General features: G+C 43.8%; 1 protein-coding gene across 1 annotated transcript; it reads right to left on the bottom strand.

The window, feature by feature from the left end:
- Positions 1-989: 989 nt before the first annotated feature.
- On the bottom strand, positions 990-22997 carry setd2 (SET domain containing 2, histone lysine methyltransferase). Its single transcript, XM_080471446.1, has 21 exons — positions 22566-22997; positions 17413-17434; positions 13373-17292; positions 13131-13262; positions 12761-12889; positions 12526-12649; positions 12367-12444; positions 12172-12269; positions 11865-11997; positions 11459-11593; positions 11244-11372; positions 10009-11157; positions 9865-9913; positions 9412-9790; positions 8500-9274; positions 8280-8405; positions 5439-5575; positions 5254-5365; positions 3779-3853; positions 3404-3505; positions 990-2824 (listed from the first exon to the last, which is right to left on the bottom strand). Exons 1-21 carry the CDS (start codon positions 22598-22600, stop codon positions 2663-2665), a joined length of 8001 nt encoding a protein of 2666 aa, XP_080327572.1. The 5' UTR covers positions 22601-22997; the 3' UTR covers positions 990-2662.
- Between the last annotated feature and the right edge of the window lie 581 nt (positions 22998-23578).

Genomic DNA, 23578 nt, shown 5'->3' with positions numbered 1-23578 from the left:
TGTGCTTCCATCTTCTTGACTTCTTTATCCAACTTAGGGTCTCTTAAATGTCCCATATTGTGTAACTTTTACTGTTTTGTTTTTTTTCTTTATTTGGAACCACTTAACAAAGAAGGAACTTTCATCTTAAAATACAGACATTAGAAGTGACCCTTCTTTTTTTCTTAAGCAAAATAAAATAAAATGAATAAAACAAATGGAGAACATGAAGTACAGAGCACGGGGTGCTTTACACTACATGAAAAAGAGAAAATGAGCATGGGTGCTCATTTGAGCATGCCCTCACTTGCTTGCTAAGCTTTTTAGTAAACGTGTGCTCACTGATACAGGCAATTTCAAGATTTTCCCTTTATGACATCATGCGGGGAAATAACCACTCCCTCCGGTAGTGGAAACTCACTTTGACCCTCTCACAGGTAGATAAAAACTTACAAAGATTGCTGACATACTGAATAAATTCAGTATAATAATAATTACCATAGTTAATCTGTTAGCAGGAGCTAGTGTTAGCGGTAGTAACTAACAAAATATGCCATTAAACTTAGTAACATTTTCAACTAAACATTGTGAAACGTCCTGCTGCAGCCACAGAGCCTGGGCTGGGTTTGGGGAAATGCACTCACGCCGTTGGACCTCTGACACCTTCGTGGAATTGTTGAAAAACTGTATAAAATGGGACTTTTAATTCAAGCCGCCAGCCCACCACAGATCGAACACTCACATTCACACTTAGGGGGAATTTTAGACTCAACAATTAATCTTTAAAGAAATCGGAATACCTGGACCCACAAACACATGGAGAACATGCAAATGCCATACGAAAGAACCGGACTGGAACCAGGGATAGTTTTCTTGTTAAAGCGACGCCACAGCATGTTTCAACACTAGAACAGAACTGGTGGATTGTAGGTGGAGGAGAAAATCAGTAATAATCGGCAGATTTAAAATCTGTTCGGTTTATCCAATGAAACACAAACGAATAAGGGGTGTATGTTTACAAAAAAGTTTATTTCCTTTTAAAATGTTTTTACACTCGGTATGACAATGTGCTTACACAATACTTACAGTAGAGTAGGGTGAGACTTAGTTTGTACATAGAAAAATTATAACAAAAAAAAGAGAGAGATAGAGAGAGAGAGAGATCGACATCACCAACATTAACAACAGCAGAAATAAAAAGAAAAAAAAACCCTGGCCACTGAAGTAAAATAAGAAGGCTGCGAGTCAGTGGAGTCCTAACTTTTGACGTGGGGAAAACTGCATCAGGAGAACTGAGCTGGTGAGGAAAGGTGGGCTCACTGTGCTCCATGACCCTACTCTCCTGCGTACAGCTTTGGTAATTTTACACACTATTTACAGAGTTGGATCACGAAATGATAGTCCTTTTACAAAGTGTCTGCTTATTTAAACATTCCCAAAACTATTATCTCATATATATTCATATATAAATCAATATACATATGCTGAAACTGTGTTTAATGCAATTATTGGGCTGTGAAAAGTTGATGACCAGATGCTTAAGAAACATTGCCTGCAAACAGTGAAAAACCTCAGAAATTAGGTGGAGCGAGGCCAACTTCTAACTAGGACAAACTGTGGTAAAAAAGAGCCAGAACACACACATACACACACACACACGCACACACACACACACAATGTTTAGTTTAAAACTGCAATGCTACAACCTTCATTTTTAGCGTCATTCGTGTTGATGGCAGAACGAGCTTGGGAGACGACAAATGGAGAAAATGGGACACACATTGAAACGGCACATCAAACATGGCATTCAAACCCTGCTCCCGTTATTATACATGTTAAAAGACCGGAAAAAAAAAATATATATATACTGATCTCTGACACCTTTTACCAACCTGCCTGTCATCGGTTGAACCCCCAGAGTAAAAAAAAAAAAAACGCTCATCCCAGTGAGGCCACATTACTGGAAGCAGGACACTCAAGAGGGGGACAAAAAAAGGAGGAATTTCCAGAAGGATACCACTCTGACCTCAGCCTGCATCATGCATTCATAAAACAACAGAGGCTCCAGAGTCTTGTGGTTAAGAAAGGCAGGGTTTGAGGAGTGGAAGCTTGGACCTCCACAGCCCAGTTAAAAGCAGCACCAGATAAGAGTCTGTGGCAGCGGGGGTTGGGGCGTGCACGAGGAGAAGGTGAGCGGAGGAGCAGGAGGAGGAGGGCTGGACTGTCTATGATCCGAGTTTTAACAGTGGAAAGTTCAACACCAGAACTGATTCCTTTATCTCTTCCTCATTTGGGGGCATAAAAAATTTTAAAACTGGAAATTGAGGTGATCATCTGAGGAACATATAAGAGCCACAAAATGAAAACTAAAACCTGGAGGAAAAGAAAAAAAAAAAAAAAAAACAAAGTCAGTGAAAACATGAAGTCTCTGTAGCACCCCTCAGTGTCATCCAACGAGAGCTCGGCACCCAGAATGCACCACTGGAGCCTCGGACAGTCTTTAGAAACGGAGTTCCCGTGTGATCCACTGGAATTGGAGAGCTTCTCGGGCAGCAGTGCAATTCTTTGACATAAATACAGATAAGAAACTACTTCACTATTCAAGCTGGCCAGTTTACACGGAGTGAGTGGAAAGGCAAATCTGTGCTTCTCCTATGTTCACGCGGAGCAAATGCAGCTCGCCTCAGTACATTTCCGTGTCCTCCTTGGGCCTGTACACGGAGCCAAACCTCTGCATGTACTTTTTGATGTACTCCTTGGTCTTGTGCTTCACATTCTCATTGCACTCCAGGTCCTCGGGGTTCTTGCAAGCTTTCAGCTCCTTATTCATGACTCCATGAGTGAGCTAGGAGACAGAACAGAGATGTAGAAAGAGTTAAACACCTTCATTCTCACCAGGCCACAGCAAATGATGCAACTCCCATCTATATCAAAGTTGTTGCGGAGTAACCGGATACTTAATCTCTCTTGATGGCATTGCCCTTTATAATTTCAGACAGTAAAACTACATCTTGAGTCTGGAACAACAGCCTTTCTATGAGTCTTCAAAGTCCACAGGCCCACCGGGAACCACGAGATAAACAAAGCTGCCCTTTGAAGAAACGCTGGGCTGAAAAAGAGCTCTTCTTAAAAAGGACCGAGTTAAACAAAAGACAGGCAGATAATAGTTTACATGTACAATGTGTTTTTCGTCTCCCTCCAGAAGGGACGAATACAAAAACGTTTGGCTGCTTGACGCAGAAGTCGTGGGAGCTAAACTATTTAGTTCTGGTTTGAGGGAAGCTTTGAAAACCTTCCTTTTAAGTTGACCAATAAGTTCATTGTGCTCCGGCCACGGAGAGGCCAGGGCGCAGCTGTGAGCGTCTCGGGGATTCGTGGAAAAATAATAACTCCGGCTATGAACGCACGTATTGTTCAACCTTACCTTTCGAGCCAGGTGTTTGAAATCTTCCGTGTTGCTTATGCGCCCTGATTTGCAGTCCGGCTTCCGGTAAGGATTGAGACACGTCACGATGAACTGGGACATCTGATCAACACGAACACAAAGTCACATTCAGAAGAGCAAGTGGAGCAGTTATTCAGCATTGTTGTTAATTAATCTGATTAGATAGTTGAAATAGATGAAACATGTCCAGTGAGATCTTGTATAAATAATCTCTTAACCTTTCATCATGTAACATTTCTCCATGTTTAAATCTGTACAGACAGTCCTAAATTCAAGAATAACAAAAATTAAAAAATAAACATGGGGCCTACTTCTTCAAATAAAAACCCAGATGTGAACATTGTTTGCACTCACCTCTTTGCGAAATGTCTCTTTACTTTTTTTAGCCAGTTCACTGGAAGTGTCTGCTTCAGCCGTCTTGGTGGAGAACTGCAACGACATCAGAGAGATAAATAATAACTCACACCCCCATCTTCATGACTTCATTGTATTTGGGGCAAAATGGACAAAATTACAATGATGCTATGGAGGTTGGTTTTTTTTTAGGTTTTTTTAATTTTTATTTCACAATGTGGCTTTAATCCTGCACCAGCCCAATCGAGCATGGCAACATGCAGCTGAGCTGTAGCCATCACGGTCAGTGGGCCATCAAACAGCACCTGCTCGCCAGCTTCTTGACACAAAGCGGGGATATCCTGCCAGGATGCGGCCTCGCCGGCTCCTTCTTTCAACAACAAAGGCCAGCGAGCGACAGCTGACTTCATAGACTCACAACAGAGCGCCGAGCATCGAAAACCAGCAGAATCGATGCATCGAGACGCGGCGACACTGAATGCCCTGGAAGCATGAAGCGATGAGTCATAGTGCCGACTGCCTGGTGCGGACACGACCACTGTATATAAACTCGTACTGGGAAATGGTCCATGACCGTGAAGCTGTTCTTGGCAGGAAGCGTTTCATGAAAAACACAAATCTGTGTTCTCATTTTTTTTCTCCCCTTCATACTTTAAAAAAAAAGAAGAAAAAAAAAAAAAAGACCTCAGCTACATCTTTCTAACAGAGACAAAAGGCCACTTGCGAAGTGAAGCTATAAAACTAGAAACCGCAAATAAATGAATGCTAGATCTCCCAGATGGTTTTTATTATCCTCAAAGTGGGAATAAAAAATGAAGGGAGAAAACAACGAGGCAGAGGAAGAGGAGATGAGCTGAGCCCCCCCTCCCCCCCTCTCCTTCGTGGCCTTGAGGCTCAGGGACAGACAGCTGAACGGAGGGCGGGGTGAGTGGGCACACGCTTCAAATTTCTGTCTCTGCTTGATTCTGATGAAACCATTTGTGAGGAGCAGTCGTCGGCACTTTTATGGGACTCGATTGAGTATTGTGCCGTGCGGAGTGGAGCCCCTCCCGCCCCTCCCCCACTGGACACAGCTGAAAATAATCACGAGAGCAGCATCTTCAATTAGTTCCAAGGAACGAACATGATAATCATGTGTTGCATTTAAGCACAAGTATTTTGGGAAACAAAATAACCAAGTGAAGTGGATTCTTACTCACTGACAAAAAAAGATGAACTTAGATTTTAGGGTGTTTGATCACAAAGATTTGCTTCTGCTTAAAAGTTTCGCTTCTTTATCGATTCTCATTTGGAAATGAAACCTGCAGTATTAAAAGCAGAGGATGTGGTCACGCTGCCGCTCCTGCTGGGTGGATATTCGATCTGGAGCGGATTGGAAATGCAATGCTACTCCCATTAAATCTCCCACCGCCGTTTGACGAGGTGCCTGTGTGTTGTGAAATCGTGTTGTGAATGTTGAGCAGAGAAAAGCTCACCTTGGAAGGATTCTCATCGTAGGTGGGTGTTCCCAGATCCATCTCTGACTCATGGTCCACACTTGTGTTGTCACTGCTTCCTTCCCACGTGGGTGGGTCCCACTGTGTTTGCCTAAAGGGAAACAAAGTTGGAATCATATTGTGGACATGTGCCTTCCAGAGGCACATACACTCAAAATACATACCTCGTGGCAATGTGGTAGTAGTAGATCTTCCCTTCTGGGTCCCGGGCCACTTTCCAGTTGGGAGGTAGGACGATGGTTTTGGGTTTAGGGGGGGAGGGAGGAGGAAGGTCGATCACATTGTTGGGTACAATCATTTCCTGGAGAGTGAAAGAATATATGAAATAACCATGAACACATTTGTAGCTTCAAATGGAAATACGTACAGATGTGGCCCAAAACGATCGGCAACATTACACTTCAATAGAAAGTAATAGAATTATCTTAAATTAGTTGAAGCTGACTGAAGTCACAGACTGACACTTGTAAAACAGACATGCTACTATTGATTTTCTATTCAATTTATTATTCCAAAATAATAGACACAGAATAAAAAGTGCTTAAGGAAAGGCATTTGGGTTTCTGAGCGCAAAGTATTCTGCAAACCGCTTTTCAACAGCATCAAACTCCTGTACAACAATTTTTGTTGGCATTTCTGGATCCACCCATAAAGAACATCACTGACATTCAGAAAGGTTACAAGGCGGAGTATTAGTTCACCTTTTGTCTTGCTTATCTTTCAATCATTCATATAATCTGTTGCCAATTTCCACATCAACGGAGGTCAGCTCTCCTCACATGGACATTAAACCCAAAATTAGCAGGAGCAGTAACCTGCCTGGGGAAAAACATCTTCAAGCTTAGATAATGCTGACTGATTTGTGTTTCCTTCAATTCGTTATGTGGAGGATAAAAAGACGGCAAAAACGCACACTACTTTTCATGTGCACCATCAATCTCTATTTTAATGTCCTGCAAACAGCAGCATTATTATGTGTACATCTCCCCCTTGTGGCCAAAGATAGACCTACAGTTAACTTCTAAATAGAAATAATTACAAGAATTCAACTCTGCTAAATAAACACATCAAGGATCTTTCTGACCCATTTGTTGCTTAAGGATGTGAAAACATACAAAAAAAAACAAATACAACAACTTTTTGAACTTTGTTTCAAGTTAAACCACCTCAATTTATATGATTACCGTATTTTCACGACTATAAGGCGCACATAAAAGTCTTAGATTTTCTTCAAAATGTGCGGCGCGCCCTATGGTGCAGTGCGCCCCGTGTGTGTTGTTGTTGTAAAGCGGACGTAGTAGTGAACACCATGAGAACGTTAAAGGGGGAAGTGTGGGCGTGGATTGTATATAAATGAACGGGTATGTGCGTTATGCAGAACATCGTTGTTTTAACAACCCTGAAAATGGCGAAGAGACATGCTTATGAAGCACAGTTTAAACTGAAGGCCATCAGCTACGCGGAGGAACATGGAAATCGAGCAGCCGCGAGAGAATTTAAGATTAATGAATCGATGGTTCGCAAGTGGAGGAAGCTGGAAAACGAGCTCCGACAGGTGAAGAAGACGCAGCTGAGTTTCCGCGGACATAAGGCGAGGTGGCCCGAGTTGGAGGAAAGACTCGAGCAGTGGATCATCGCACAAAGAACGAGTGGGAGAAGCGTTTCGACGGTCACCATTCGACTAAAAGCAGTAACGCTAGCTGAAGAAATGAAAATTGAACATTTCCAAGGAGGTCCGTCTTGGTGCTTTCGTTTCATGAAACGGTGCCATTTTTCCATCCGGGCCAGAACTACGGTAGCGCAGCAACTTCCAGCGTATTATAATGAAAAGCTGGCCATCTTCCGCTCCTACTGCAGCAAACACATCGCCGACAAACACATCCAGCCCAGCCACATCACGAACATGGACGAGGTGCCGCTAACTTTCGACATCCCGGTGAGTCACACTGTGGAGAAGAAGGGGACCAGCACGGTAGCGATACGCACAACGGGGTACGAAAAGTCTTCTTTTACTGTTGTGCTTGGCTGCCATGCTAATGGACAGAAACTGCCGCCTATGGTGATTTTTAAGAGAAAGACTTTGCCTAAAGAGAAGTTTCCATCAGGAGTCATCATTAAGGCAAATCAAAAGGGCTGGATGGATGAGGAAATGATGAAAGAGTGGCTGAGGGAGGTGTATGTAAGGAGAACAGGTGGTTCTCGGCAGCGCCGGGCGAGTTACGCCACAATTTGCAAATGGATTGTAGATGCTTGGGCTAGTGTGTCTGCTGGCACTGTTGTTCGAGCTTTCGCAAAAGCCGGCATCATTTTTAAGGAGCCGCACGGCACGGAAAGTGACTCTGACAGTGAAGAACAGGAACCTGGTATGTTTGATGGAGATTTAGCGCAGCTGTTCAATTCAGAAACAGAGGATGAGGAGTTCGATGGGTTTGATTGATGACGATTACAGGTAAAAAAAATGTTAGTACTTTGTAATCAATACTTAAATAAAGCACAACCAAACTCAGTTTTGCTCCCGCTCTATTTTTAAATACGCACACTTGTATGCTTGTGTGTGTGTGTGTGTTGTTGTAATGCGGATACCATGAGAACGTTAAAGGGGGAAGTGTGGGCATGGAACCCACGCCCTATGAGCAGGTGCGCCTTATGTGTGTGTTAAATGCAGTAATGGCACACATAACTGAGACTGCGCCTTTTAGTACGGTGCGCCTTTTGGTCGTGAAAATACGGTACTTGTTTTATGGGCAGTTTCCCCATTAGGGGTTGCCACAGAGGATCCGATGTCATCTTCCATCTTGTACACCCACCCTACTCACACCAATTGCCTGCATGTCCTCATCCTCTGCATCAGACTTACTCTTCTTCTGCTTTGCAGCTCCATCATCTCACGTCGCTCACTTTCCCAATTAAGTATCCAACATGAGCTTTTCTTCCAATGTACTCATTTGATTCCTGCCTTGCTACTTCTGATATGGTTAAGAGACTTAACTTAGTGTTTCTCTTACCTGCTGGACAGTTTGCGATGTGACGATGGTGGTGACTGTGCCTCCCTGCTGCACCACCACTCCCTGCTGATGACCAGGATACACCGGCTGACCGTGCAAGTAGCTCGCTGTGGGCTCACTGTACGCCTGAAGAGACACAGCACAATAGCTCACAATAAAACAAATAACACAGACATTCAGAACTCCATTTTAAGCAGCCCAGTAGCAGCTGAAATCAGACCTGAATGACTGGAGTATTGGCCTGAGGGTACGCTGCGGGGATGCTGTAGATGGTTTGGCATGGCTGTCCCTGGTAGTAGATGGCGGTCTGTGCCTGAGCCTGCCCCGGGGCGGTGGCGTACTGCTGTGCGGGCTGAGTCTGCACAGTCACAGTCTGCTGAGTGGTTGGGTCCCAAAGAGTGGTGTAGCTCTGCTGGCCCTGTACCTGAGTGGCTGACTGGGCAGGCACAGAGAGGACAGCTACACCTGCGTCTTGGGTTGCTACAGCTGCCTGGGCGTACTGCTGAGGGTCAGCGGTGGTGAGGTTGGTGGTGGTGATGTGCTGAGAGAGGCTGGAGACCGGCGTGGTCTGAGAGGTGGACGACGGTGAAGGGATTCCCATCTCGGAGATGAGACCTTGTTGAGGAGTCTGTTCATAACCAACGGCCCCCGGATCGACCTCAGGAGTAGGGAGAAGAACTTTGCCTGCGTTTGGGTTGGTGGGATCGACAAACGTTTGGATGGGATATCCTGGAGGGTATGTGATAAAACCTGGGCTAGAACCGTAAACCAGAGTAGGGTCGTAGGCCATAGTTTGAAGCTGTTGCTGCTGCTGTTGCTGCTGCTGTTGCTGCTGCTGTTGCTGCTGCTGCTGCTGCTGAAGCTGAAGCTGTTGTTGCTTCTGTGCTTCCCGCTGAGCAACTTCCTGTTCAAATAACTTTCTCCGCTCCTCTGTAGACAGCTTGTTGCGCTCCTTGCCGACTCCTCTTGGTGTCTTGCTATTAGACGAGTCGAATCTGAAAAATCAGGACCACAGTTGATTTTCAAAGGTTTGCAATGATAAAGACTTCTCCTTAAACAAAGTAATTAAACAAACAAAATGCTTGGAATACACTTCTCACTGGATAATATCAAGAATCACAAACATTCTTACCGTTCCTCAGTGCGTCGGCTGCTCCTCTCATAGGATGAGGACGGAGGAGATGGGGAACGTCTTCTCCTCCGCTCAGAGCTGCGTGGAGTTTTGTCAGAACCTCGATCCCGGTCCCGATCTCTTTCCCGATCACGATCCCGATCCCGATCCCGATCCCGATCCCGGTCCCGGTCCCTGTCCCTGTCGCGATCTCTCTCCCTGTCGCGATCTCTCTCCCTGTCCCTGTCTCTCTCCCGGTCCCGGTCCCAGTCACGATCCCTTTCTCGTTCATATTCTCGGTCTCTGTCTCGGTCTCTGTCCCTTTCCTTCTCACGGTCTCGTTCTCGGCTGCCAGATGTGGTGCGTGGTGTCAAAGATGCATCTCGATCCCGGCTGCGATCTGTCAGAAGAGACAGTTTTGTCATAATCGTAAGAGTAAGAAAGAGCCAAAGGTAAGCTTTAAAATAATCTTACCAGTTGCTTCCTTCTCCACCTGACTCTTCTTTGGTATCCTGTACACCTCCTGGAATTACAAACAAAATTGTAATTTAAATAATAGATAAACGGGAGGCAAAAACATTTTTAAAAATGCATTTTAAGTTGACTATCTGAACCAACCTTCAGATCTTTCCAACAGTCCAGAAGCCGGGCAGCCATGCCACTAATGTCTAAAACATTGAGTTGGGGCTCCTGACTCCGCTCACTCTCCACATCAGAGACGCCTTCCTCTTCGTCCTGAGAGGGAGTCCCTATTATCGATGGATCCACGGGGGCTGCTGTGACCTCAGGAGGCAAACTGGCCTCTGGAGTTTCATTTACTGGGGGGGCCTCAGTGCTCGATTCACCAGACTGCGGCTCACTGCTAGGAGGAGGCTTATCGGCCTCTTTTGCGTCGGCCGCTGCTTCTGTATCGTCCGTAGGTTGTTCAGATGGAAGCTCAGCATCGTCTGCTTGGTTAGGCTGACTCTCTGGCTCATCCACAGAAACAACAGGCTGCTCTTCCCCAGTGTTTTCATTCTCTGTTGGAGTATTCACCTTTTCTGCATCTTCCTGCTCTGCAGTTGAATCTTTTGGTACCTCTTGTTCATCTGTCTGGCCCTCACTCATATCCTCCTTCATTTCTATGTCATTCTTTTCCACATCTGACTCCACCGTATCTTTCTCCTTCTCAGGCTCAGGTTGGTGCTGACTGCTGGAGGTCATTTCTACCACTTCATGTTTCTCCTCCGCGTCCTGTTTCTCCTCCGCGTCCTGTTTCTCCTCCGCGACCTGTTTCTCCTCCGCGACCTGTTTCTCCTCCGCGACCTGTTTCTCCTCCACGACCTCTTCCACGGTTCCTTTAGGCGGATCCGCAGCGTCGATTAGTGTTTCTGCCTTCGGCTGTTTTGCATCGGAAAGTTCTGCATGTGCGCTTTCATCTTCTTCCTCCTCCTCCTCTTCCTCCTCCTCTTCCTCCTTTCCGTCGGAGGCTTTGCTCGCATCAGAAAGTGCACTGTCGAGGCTGTTCTCGCTGATGATTTTAAGGCGTCTGTATACAGCTGGTTTGGAGGTGTCGCCATCCATTTCTGGTCCCAGTTTGGTTGAGGAACCATCGGGAGTATTGAGGGGGGTTTGAGCCCGAGAGGTATTTTCACTGGAATAGCCATCCATCTCTGCCGGCTGAGGGAGGATTTTTGTCTGGGACCAACGCTGAATTAAGGTCAGAACTCTGCTTTCCTCCAACATGTTTTTATTGGAGATAGGCAGCACAGCCAGAGTCTTCATGATCTAGAAGTAAAACATACGATTGGCAATCAAACAACTGTGAATAAAGGTTTTCCATGTTATTTTGCAAGCCCACCGTCATTTCTTACCTCTAATTGCAGTTTGATGTTATTGGCACTATTGCCTTTAGCTTCTGACACCTCGGCCATGAAAATCCAAAGCAAGGACAACCCATGATGGTCAAGGAACTGCTTCAAGCAGGAGGAATTCTGTGTATCCTGTGTCACACAATCACATTACATGCAAAACATTTAAATAGCGAGTAGCTATACCATTTCGTAAATATCAAGAGCTGAGGTCGTACTTGTATGAGTTTGAGGCAGGTGAGTTTCTGCTCCGTGGTTTCCACGCGGACCATTAATCTACATAGAGACACCACTTGTTTCTCATCATACAGGCCTTCTCCATTCTCCAGTAAAGCCTCCAGCTCCTCATCGACCTGAGAAAAAAACAAACATTGTCACGTTTGATTTAATAGAAAGCACATTTCAGCACATCATTAATACTATAATTTTGGGGGCTTTGCTCAGTTTTCACCAGAGAAAATTAATCTGAGTCTTACATCTATAGTTCACACTTTAGAGATTCACTTATACAAGTCTATATGAATTATACACTGTATAAAATTGTCCTTTACAACTGAATTTGCACACTTTCTCATTATTTGATGCTAAATGGAGGAAGAGTCAGATATCACTGAGGGGACTGACCGTGGTGAGAGCACTCTTCCGACTGCGGTCTTTTTTCATCTTTCCTCCAGCTGCTCGAACACTGACTCTGTTCTCCCCACCCAGGAAGCCTCTGCAGCTGGGCGCACCACAGAAGCATTTCTGTGCTTCTTTCCTTTAGGGTGAAATAAAAAAAAATAAAAAAAACAGGAAATTTGCACATGGACGAAGCCTTTGATAATTATACAACCTGAACTCCTCTTTATGAAAATATTCCTAATATGTAAAACGTCTGCACGCATGCTTCAGAAAGCATAAATAACACAAAGTAACTGCTGAGAAACACTACCCGTATCTCTGAAACTGGTAGTCAAATGTCAGTTCGGTTCCTGCAGTGACGGCCTTGGTGGTGAAAAACCCAACACGAAGCTGGCCATTGACTGTCCACTGCAGCCGGAGGAAAAAAAGAGAGACAAAACAGCTGAATCAGGTTTCGGTAAAATAAACTGAAAGACGACAGAGTCTATTTACTTTGCTACTTTACCTTCTGAGTCTCACAGTTGGGCTCACAGCTGTGATTCATAAACCGGGAGCAGTTTCCCTTCAGTGTGGCATCAATGATCTGAACAGACGAAATGCAAGGTCACGTATTTCTAGCAGTCATCATCAAATTACATTTTTAGGGTTGCAAGTCATTTTTTACCTCATTGTTCTTCAGTGACATAAAGTAGTAGTGGATGTTCTTATTGCGAGCATACTCCTTCACCCTTGTCTTGAATTCTTTGTGATCCAACACTTCACCACAGTATTCCAGTACAAATGTATTTCTAAGAAAGAAAGAAAAAAAACAAAAACGAAAGTTTTACAATTCTTGCTTTAAATGCTATCTGCAAGAAAAAAAACTTAATTTTTATATTGAATGTTTTTAAAAGGCTTACGAAGCTAAGTCTCTAGCTGCCCGTAGTCCCCATCCTTTATCTTCTGTGAGGATAACCTCAAAATCTGCATGTTGCTTCATCTGAAAGCGACGATTAGAGCAGTACACTCCATTCAGGCACCGCGAAGAGCTAGAAAACAAAACAAGTTGATGTTACTTCAAGTAAAGAACAGAGTTATAATATGATAATGTGCAAAAAAAATTATATGAAAGTGCATGTAAGAAGATTTGGTGATACATTTGGAGTCTTTTCAACATTGTGGATATGGACATTTTTATGCTGTACCCTGCTAACCTACACACCCGTTAGATTGTTAAACAGCACCAATGTTTTTTTTGTTGTTTGTTCTTTTAATGAGCAATGAACTCACCACTCAATCATCAGCAGTCTGTTCAAACAGTCCTCCCCACATGCCAGTACTCCTCTTGAACGCTCCTCTCTGGGGAGCACTGGACATTCACACTGCATCCTCTTGATATCTCTGTGAGATTTGCTCTTCTTCCTGCAAACAACAATCAAAAACCCAAACACTTAACCTTTCAAGTACCTAAAAGTGTTTGTAAACTCGAACTTATGCGAGTGTTTTGTAAACCAGACTCGAAACCAGCTTACCGTTCAGTCAGGTACAGGTTTTCCTCGATCAGGTCAAAGTAAGGGGGCATCTTTTTGGACTTGGAAAACTCTCTCCATTTACTAGAATCTTGAAAGTCACGCAGCATGAGCAATGGGCGTTGCGGATCAGCTTTGACAGCAGTTTCTTTAGAGCCGTCGGTGTCTCCGTGACGTTCTTTCTTGAGTGCAGGCTCGGCCTCGGCCTCGTTGTCAGAATCTGACTCGATCTCTGGTCTCCGTTTCTTGGGAGGGCCCCTGCCTCTGTGCGGCCGGAAGTTGTCATCTCTCGGCGGATCAGGAACAGTGGAGCCCCTGCTGTTGCTGCTTATTTCATAACCTTGTACAAAGCCTGATGACCCTGGAGTGTTGGCTCCACTGCAGTCCATGGGTGTTTTACACAGACTTGATAGTTTATCCACACTGTAATCGTCATGAGTCAGAGAGTCGGGGTGGATTTCTCCCAAATGATCCTGATAATGTTCTTGCGCATGGAGGTAGGGCTTCATGTTTGTTTGCATGTGTAGGGACTGTTGTGTGCACAATGCACTCCTCTGTTGGTGCTCTTGCTCTTTGGAGAAAATGCCAATCGGTTGAGTGTTTGCTAGCTGTGGTCCGTGGCTGCTATCAGGCTGCTGGTACGTACTACTTGGCTGTTCTGGTTGTGAAAACTCCCAACCCATGTTGAATCCTTTCTTGTCGTTGACGATGCCAGCACTGGGGAGCTCACCATGATGGTAATGCCTGTATAATTGATCACCTCGGCTACCAACCCCATGTTGGGGGTGCACTTGTGTGGGTCTTTCAGATGCTTGGGTAGATTCTGTGGCATTAGCATGGGCAGTTATGTAAGGCAGGGCAATGATCGAGCCGGAGCCCTCTGAGTGACTGGTACTGTCAATCATGTTACTCTGGGATTGACACAACACACGGCTATTGGATGAATCACTCAAACCAGTGTTTCCGATGTTGCCGACAATCCCGTCAACCACTCTATGAGAGCTGTGCAGTTCTGAAGCAGCTGCATGATTGTACGGGGAGGCACCCTTGCTTTCTGCATCCATCATTATGGAGGATTTTTTTGGCACCACAACTACAGAGTGCAACTGTTTGATAGCCTCGCCACAATCAGAATCATACTCAGAGTTGTCACTATCATTGGCATCACTCTGCACTCCCGATGCATCCTGTGTAAGTAACGCCTTCTTACCGAGTCTGTTCTTGTGAGTTATTTCCTTGGATTTGTTTTCATATTTATCACCATTCCAGCTCTGTGGAGCAGCATGTCTTTCTGGAGAATCATCCGTGGTCTGCTCTTGAGGAGAAGTCCGTTTTAGGTCACAGTGGTCGTTGCTGGTGTTTGCTTGTGAAGGCTCACTTTGGTCTTTGCATTTAGATGCCATGGATAGGGCGTCTGAGCCAAAGCCCTCGTTAGAGCGCTCGGTGTGCTCTACCAGTGTGGAATGTGTTATAGCGTCCTGCTGTATGCCTTCATTAAAATCAGTGTCCGGTTGGCCGTCCTTCGCAAACTCGATCTTTTTGACAGAAATTACTTTTCTAACCATAGGTTTGCTATCTGCACAAAAAAACTTCTGAAAATTATCAGTTTCCAAAGTATCCTGCCCCACAATATCCCATCGAGACTTTCTGGTAGCGCAGACACCCTTTTTCATGGGATCCATAATTTGATGTACTTGTGACGCCTGATTCTCAGCATCAGGATACAAGGGATCCGATTTGAGGGAAATAGTTGCATCGGACTCGACTGGCAAAATATCATTCAGCCCAACAAACTCCGGTTCAGTGGTTTGCTGGACATCTTGTAAATCTGATATATCAAGTGATGAGTTTGGCCCAGGCAAACATTCTAAAACGTTCACGTCTTTATTGCACATTATATTATCATTACTACTGCAAGAATTGACAACAGCTGTGTCTAAGTTCACATGTGGTGGAGGCTCAGAGGAAAGGCTATCCTTCGATTCAGACAAGCTTTCGCCGGCAACATTTGCATGCTTTAAGCTTTCACTTGAGGTCACAGCAGAGGCGTTCGTCTTCTCAATTTCAATTTCAAGATCTGATTTTGATTCTTTCTCTAACTTAAATGACGACTCCTGGGAACCTTCATTTGAGCATGAGGACATCTCTTTAGGATCCTGATCTCTGTGTTCTTTGCTGTCTGCAACAGGAGTCGATTTTTCTTTTTCAATCTGAGAATACATCTCGGTCATAGCTGCAGATGAAGGTGCTTTTCCAGGGCTGTAAAATACCTCATTTGATTGTCTATCATGTCCAGCGTCCTTCTCAGACGGTTTTAAAGGGGTTGGCGGTTTTGAGTCAGGCCTGCTGGTTTTGTTTTGGGAGTTTTTACAGTTTTCCACCGAGCTGGAGCTTTTGTCAGCGGGCAGGGACTTTCCTTTATGGTCTGCATCAGAGTCACTGGAGGTGCTTTTTTGGCGTTTTTCAAATGCTTGTGAGTGGGTATGGAGACTGGAAGAAGAGGACCTGGTGTTGGTCTCTGACTTGCAATGGCTGCTAGATTTACGGTAACTGGAGTCCAAATCTGGGGAGCACTTGCGCTGGGAGTCAGAATCTAATCGCTTTGATGTCCTGTCAGACTTTGACGACTGCGTTCTCTTATCCAGCTCACTTGAATAAGAAGACTCTAACGATTTAGAGGCTTTCTCAGATTTTGAGTAGGATGACGATTTAGAGTCTTTATGTGAGCTTGAGTAGTTGTATGACCTGCTGGAGTCATTTGTCCTCGTCCTTGTTTTCCTATGGTCATCTTCAGAGTCAGAACTGTCCCGAGTCCTATCGGTACGAGAACGTGAACGCCTTCTTTCTCTGCGTGGAGAACTCCTGTGTGATCGCCGATCGGAATCGTGGTAGTACGACCTTCTGTCACCTCTGGATCTCTCTGATCTAGAGTGAGATGAACTTGTTCGTGATCCTCGCGATCTAGACCGTGATCTTGACCTTGATCTTCTGCGATCCTTGTCCGATCGAGATGAGCGTGAAGATATGTATCGAGAATCTCGGTCTGATTTGGAGTAACTAGAAGACCTTTCATGATTCTCCGATCGCTTAGAGTAACTTTTTTCCCTTTCCTCCAAGTGGGAGCCAGAGGAAGACTTTTTGACGTCTTTGCTTCTGCTGTCAGAGTTTGTTTTACTTTTGGAATCAATCGATTTGCGGCTGGAAGACGTCTGGGCTGAATCTCCTTCAGATTCTGAGCCTGGGGGAGCACTATCTGATTGTGACCTGGTTTTCCTTTTGGAGTCCTTGTTTTCCTGCTCAGAACTGCTGGGACTCTCTCCAGCTTTACCTGAGGAAGCAGCTGGCTTCTTGAGGCAAGGGGTTACTTTTGTCTCTGGGGCTTCAGTGAGAGCATTTTCAGAGGGGGCGTTTAGAGGCTGGGGTGCAGGGAACTCTGCTTCACTTTTGCTTGTTGGCATCTGTGATTCAGTGGCATTCTGCTCTTCAGGTGTAACAGATGCTTGCTCTTCAGTCACAGAAACACTAAGGATTTGCTTCTTAAAATGCATTTTTGTTAAGTCCGTTTTCAGTTTGGTTGCTGGGGACACTGGTATTTGAGAGGGTGTCTCCGCTATCGATGTTGGCACCGGAGGTGTCGGCTTCTGCTCGCTAATGCCGTCGGTGCTCTTCCCTGCATTTTCTGAGGCTGACTGTGACAAGGCAGCTTGAGGTTCAGTCACAGATTTCTCAGGACTGGCAGGGATGAAGAACGGGCTTTGAAGTGGCTTCTTTGTCTGTGAGAAGCTGAAGGACACTTTCTGACGACCCTGATCTTCTAGATTGACCTTCATCTTTGTCCCTTTAGGCAAAAGATGGTTGGACAGCATGACTCTGGGAGACAGGCTTTTGATAAGAGCTGCCTTGGACAGACCCTCCACCTTTACCTACAATAAAAGAAAAATGGTTCCAATCAGTATTTATATCTATCATCCTTAAAGGCTACCGATGTGATCAAAAGAGAAGAGATGTCTTGCATTCACTCATTTTTTTTCAAGATAACTTACCGATGCACCACTCCCTTCCTCTCTGATTATGTAAGAGCGTCATGGGAACAAGGAAAAGAGAAAAGGCAGAAATTAATTTGCATAGGTTACTGGGCAACATTAAAAGAAAAAAAAAAAAAGCATTAAGGTAGCCAGGAGAAATGAAAGCCAGTGACCTTTCAAGGATGTCAACATGTAAGAAACATGTAAGAACAATATGTTTCTCATTAAAAAGAATATATTGTTTATATGCCCTGCTGCAGTGCAATTAGAAGTCATATCAATAAAAGGCACAGTTGTGATTTATCTCAGGAAGAAAAATGCACTAAAATAGATTGCACAATAAATTCTCAGTCCAACTATATTTGCAGCGTGTAAAAAAAAAAAGAGTGTATATTGACAGGGAAGGATTGATATGCAACAAACTTCTTAGGATAGATTCCAAGCGCTACATGCTCAGCATGGTGCAGTGAGAGATAGCGACAGGAAGTAATCAATCTGAATAGCGGATAAATCACAGGAAGCACCCATGAGGCTGTCAGGTTCACTGACCTATAGATGCCACATATATTGGATTTCCTCAACTCTTCCACTTAGAATCGGCCATTAGGCAACCTGAAAGAATGGGGTATGTGGTCATAGTAAGTCGAAAAGACATTAGTTTCAATTAGAATAAAGAAATATGACTTTTTTCTTTTCAAATGCTTGTATCGATAATGAAACCCATCTAATATAACCCCTCTGTGCTGCACAACCGAAGCAAAAAAAACTGAAGTTGAAATTACAAACTTATAAATTGTCTGTAAAATGATTCACTCAAATAAATACACTTAAATGACTTCTTAGAGCATCGTGGACAGAGTTTTATCCCTACTTAATATACAGGACTTTGATGTGGAAGAAATGTGACCAGTGCAAATATGGAAAAGCAGGAAAACTAGCAACAGGACGACAGACAGGACAAATATGACAAGCACAAGTTATTCTACGGTTATTTTTTCCCTGCACGGCTTCTTGTTGTTTGGCACATTGACTGCTGACATTTTTGTGTGTTGAATGACATCACGCTCAGTATGATAGTCCACTTTAGTGCAAATACAAACACCCAAGATATGAACTTTTCATCTCTAGAGACAGAAATCCAAATCAGAATTGGGAAATCAGCCCTGCAATATCCACATAAACATAAACTCCCCAATACAAACAAACTACATGTGTAACACCACATTGTGATTCAAACTGCTGAGATGCCTGAAAAGAGAATGAGTGGATTGTGGGTAAAGACTATGTGAAGTGAGCTGTACGACTCTAATCTTTTGGTTGTGTACAAGAGTGGTTTCACAGTTTATTGCTCTTCTCGCCTGAGCTTCGGCCACTTCAGTCTACAGTGGCAACGAAGGCCAGCTTTGAGCACATTTCACTTCCCAGGCCTTTCACTGTACCTTCACCATCTCTCGCTCCATATTTCTGTAGTTTAGTCTTCTACAAATGAAATACCTGCTCACTCAGACAGAGATCAGGTGCCTGACTGTCTACAGCATTCACCTCTTTCTCATTAAATCTCACAATAAATTCAAAATACGCAATCTCATTTTAGTATTGAACATTGAAATATGAGAAAGCTCCTACCACAGAATCAGTGCTTAGCCAGAGTACCTACTATTGAAGTACGGTTGCAATAAATCACAAACAACATAATATACATATATTGAAAAAGACATGATCTGTGATAATGTTCCCACATACTGGATTCCTACACTCCAAACTCAAAGTGACACAATTTTGAACATGACGGAAACATCTGATTGATTCACAAAACTATTGTTTCACATCTTGTGTCCACAGAGTAGAAGTCACAAGTGCAAAAAAAAATTAATAAAAAAGAGCAGAAATGAGCAAAACCTAAAACTAAATATTTTTCTTCTGAAATGCACACGTATGGCCGGCTGGTGTGAAGGAACGAGAGAATAGCACTGTTATCTGTTGAATAAATTATGACAGCTCAATAGACATTACCATCAACTATTTATTTGTAGTTATCCGGAATCCTGTCTTAATTGTGATAATCGACAACATTTTCACAAATTTATTGAATGTCATACAGCTCTATTTTGAACTGTTGTTGAATAACAATATAGGTTTCCTTTGGTTATTTCTTAAAGGTACCATATTTTACAGTTTTATGTAGGTCTCAGAGGTTGAACAACATTGTATTCCGAGTGTATTTCCCCAAATCCAGTCTTGGTCCTGAATTTCAGCCAGTCTAAAAATCACTCTAGAGAGCTCTACTGAGAACAGGCAGTTTCTGTGTCTGTACCTTTAAAGGCTAATGGCATGTGTCTGTCCACACCTGCTCCTAGTGTGTTTTCCTGTCGAATTTGCAAGAAGAAAAAATGGCGTCTGCAGGTAATATTGGACAGAGCGGCAGAGCTGATCTACCTGTGGGAGGGTCAAAGTAGGTATCCGCTACCAGAGGGAGTGGTTATTACCCAGCATGAGGTCATGAAGGGAAAATCTCTGATTCAAACGTTTGAGCGCACATTGGCTAACAAGGTGGAGAAAGAAAGTGGGGGAAATGACACTCTTCACTTCTGGGGCCTCTTACACAGCCTATGAGGGCACATATTACAGTTAAAAAAAACAAAAACAATAGGAAGTCAATTTTGCAGGATCTGGAACCTTTAACGTCAGCTAATGCACAAATCTTTATGCCTCCACTTCCTCTGACCGAGTGTGCGATTCTTATTCCTGATCATTAATCTTATCAGACAAAACAACAGATTATAATATGTAGCCTGACACTAACAACAAGGGTCCCCAAACAGCACACACGACAAACACCAACAAATAAATGGGCACAGGGGTGTGTATGTATCACATCCAGCACTCGTTTCTACTCTATTAAAATGTGTGTGTGTGTGTTTCTTTGAACAGGCTTCAGTAACAACTGGGTCATTAAACCCATCAGGATTCCTTTTCTCTCTGTGACCTTCAGACTGAGACGTTTCTGTCGGAACATTCACCTATATAGAGAGAGCTATAGAATCGGCAGCTTTCAATCAAACTGTGTCTCAACTATTACGCACAAACTTCAATCTTTTAGTACATCACTTGCAATCCACAACAAATACAATAGGCAAGCAAACAGATAATGCAATGACCCATACAAAATGCTGATCCATGACTGGTGCAAAGTCACATGGAGTCAATTGTTTCTCTTGTCAGTCGCTGTATTTTTATATTTTTAATCAGGAGAGTCATTTAGGTTGAATTCAAACATTTGCTTGGCAATCAATTTTTGAAAGAAATTGCAATCTAATATGCTAATAATGTAATTTTTTGGCCTAAAATTGCAGGAATCGTAACAAACACCAATCAGATGAAAATGAAAGAATTTAACATTCTTCTCCATGCATGTTATGCAACAACTGTGATATAAGTTTACAGCATATTACAAAAATAGCTGCCAATGTCTCAGATCCCTTCTTTGTAATCAGCTTCAAAAAAGTGACGACACATTTATTACATAGTGTCTTACAATATAGCACACTCACACATATCCTTCTCTCTTTCTTTTTAACAAACTCTTTCATGACAAAGAGATTTCTAAATCCTAATCAGCTTATTTCTTTTGGTGCTTGATGCTCTTTTGTCGACGACAACGCTTCAAAATGTGGGCATTTGTTGCTGCCTGAGCTTAAGAAACTTGGAAAAGTGGCAGTCCAAAGACTTCATCAACACGGTGAAATGTAGTGAGTGCCGAACACGTCTTTTACAAAACACAACAATTTGTGCTTTCTAATACCTGATCTCGGACTTGAGCAGAGCGTCCATTGAGAAACTCGTCTAGGATTAGTAGCCCTGAAGAGGCCGCTGGCCAAGAATAATCCAAATCAGAGAAAAGAGCCGTCCAAAGTGACGCCACACCTGACAAAAAAAAGATAGGGTTTCAATTAAGGTTTTTCTGAAGACCCAAACCTGTTTCAAGCTACTCTGACAGAAACCTACATTAGGGGTTTACAAATGAAAAGAGTAACGGCTTCTGCATGTCCCTTCCTGTGACTCCTGTTATCTGCCTCTGCAATGTGGAACTGTCTTCTCATGTTTATCTGCTATTAAACAAAATGTCCCTCCTTTTTTTTTTTTTTTTTTTTAATTCCCCTTTGTTTTTTCCTTCCCCACTCCAGTGGCTCCTATTGGACAACAAAGCCATGAAAGATTGATATACAAATAGTATCTTGTTGTTATTGCAGGAATATACACAGATGGGTGCAGGGTGAAGAGAAAGCATGCTTCCTGCAGGACAAAAGGTTGTTTGTAGGGAGAATGACGAACATCGACACAAAAGTCAAATAAAAATAATGCAAACACGATGATTGCTAAAATGCAAGTCGGAGAAAGTAAAGTAGGTAAGACATGGCCTGTGAGTGAAAAGTGGATAGATCCTGGTTAGAAACATGGCCTTTTAAACGGATGAAACTCCCCTCTGGGGAAAAGAGCAGAGGGTGTGTGGCAAACACGGAAGATATTTGAATAGATCTATTTTTTATTTTTTTATTTTTTATTTTTTTAAACCAGGCGATCGCGTTTCCAAGAGGCGTGGAAAGACACACTAACTGCACTACACGATTGTGGAACTAGTTTAATAAAAAAATATGAGAAGAGGCTAGGCTAATTTGTGCAGGCTAGCAGAAAGAGCTTTTCAGTGGGCCATCTTTAAAGACAGCGTAAGCTCGTGCCGGCTTCATTTAGACAACAATTAGGTGTTTATATGTGGGTTACAATCAGTTCATATTAATTAACTTCAAAACCAGAGTCCCTTTCGGCTGCACGATGAATGTAAACGATCGAGATTCATCAGTTTAAGCGGCTGGTCGATGAACTGTGCTAGCGGCTAGCATTAGCGCAGTCCGCGGCTAACAGGCTAACGCGGCTAATGTAAACTTCTTTCAGTTTGACGCTCTTTTTGCTTATTTTGATCGCATTTGAGCGACGCAACTCGATGGATCGCTTCTCGGCTTAATGCACGTGTCCATTATCCGTACACAAGCGGTGGGACCTCTGCTGCCGGCTTCACGAGCATGCTAGCCCATGATGTTTTGTTTTGTAGCGAGATTGGCTTCGCCGGAACCTCACGAGCAGTTTAAACACCTCGAGACAAGACACAGACTCACTTCACGAAGTGTTTCAGGTCACACGGTTCCCCCATCCTCGATATCACCGCGGATCGGCCCTCTGTGAACCATCAAGCAGCGGTTTACACGCCGACGTGGAATTCATGCGGAGCCGTCGGAGGCGACGGTGGGCTGAGCTGCTGAGCTGCTCCCCGGTGCTGCCGCTGCCGCTGAGCCCAGCCTCAGCATGAGTAGCCAGGAGCTAACAGGCGAGCTAGCCGCGGCTAGTTCCCAAAACACACATCATCGTCACCACGGAGACGTTGGCGGTGGCGTGACTTCAACCGAGTGTTATCGCCACCGGGGATGACGGTCTGATCCCAGAGGACTGGGGACGGGGTTTCAACATGTGTTTATGGTAGTTTTCAGAGCCACTGAAAGTGATCCTCACAACAAGAGTCTCTCCCCGAGCTGCCTGCCGCCGAGTTGGACGTCACATGACGAGGGGGAGGGTGGGTGGGGGTGGGGGGGGGGGGGGGGGGGGGGCACAGCTGGCGCGAACGCCGGAGCGCACTGCGGGACCAGAACATCCAGGGAAGAGTCTCTTCTTCTTCATCTTCATAATCAAAACTCAACGAGACGCACCAAACCACTTATATACAGGCGGATGAATGAAGGCATCCCTAAGGGACTGATCTATTGACTCGAAAGAGTCAACATTCGAATGACAAAAACATTGTGTCGCACTGCACTGTATTAAAGACACAATAAATAAAGTTTTAATTTTGCTTTAAGGTCAGAAAATGCATGAAAAAGTCCTTTAATATCATTTCAGATATCTCAAATTTTCCTTTGGATTATTAAAGTATCTATCTATCTATCTATCTATCTATCTATCTATCTATCTATCTATCTATCTATCTATCTATCTATCTATCTATCTATCTATCTATCTATTTCCCTTGGATAAATAAAGTATTTTCTATTCTATTCTATTCAATAGTACAGTACAAAATTCATCTTCTTCTCCTCTTCTCCTCATCTCAAACATACATCCTTAGGGCCAAAAACAA

This window comes from Lipophrys pholis (assembly GCF_963383615.2).
Source record: "Lipophrys pholis genome assembly, chromosome: 9".
NCBI classification, from domain to species: Eukaryota; Metazoa; Chordata; class Actinopteri; order Blenniiformes; family Blenniidae; genus Lipophrys; species Lipophrys pholis.
The sequence above is the reverse complement of the archived record's forward strand: the minus strand, read 5'-3'. Positions and strand labels throughout refer to the sequence as shown.

Bases quoted from the DNA above. Each gene is read 5' to 3' on its own strand.
- setd2 (XM_080471446.1), bottom strand. From the start codon at position 22,600: ATGGGGGAACCGTGTGACCTGAAACACTTCGTGAA. The intron at 13,263-13,372 runs GTAAGCTGGTTT...TGTTGTTTGCAG, and splicing joins AACCTGTACCTGACTGAACG to GAAGAAGAGCAAATCTCACA. The intron at 11,373-11,458 runs GTACGACCTCAG...TGTGTGACACAG, and splicing joins CCTGCCTCAAACTCATACAA to GATACACAGAATTCCTCCTG.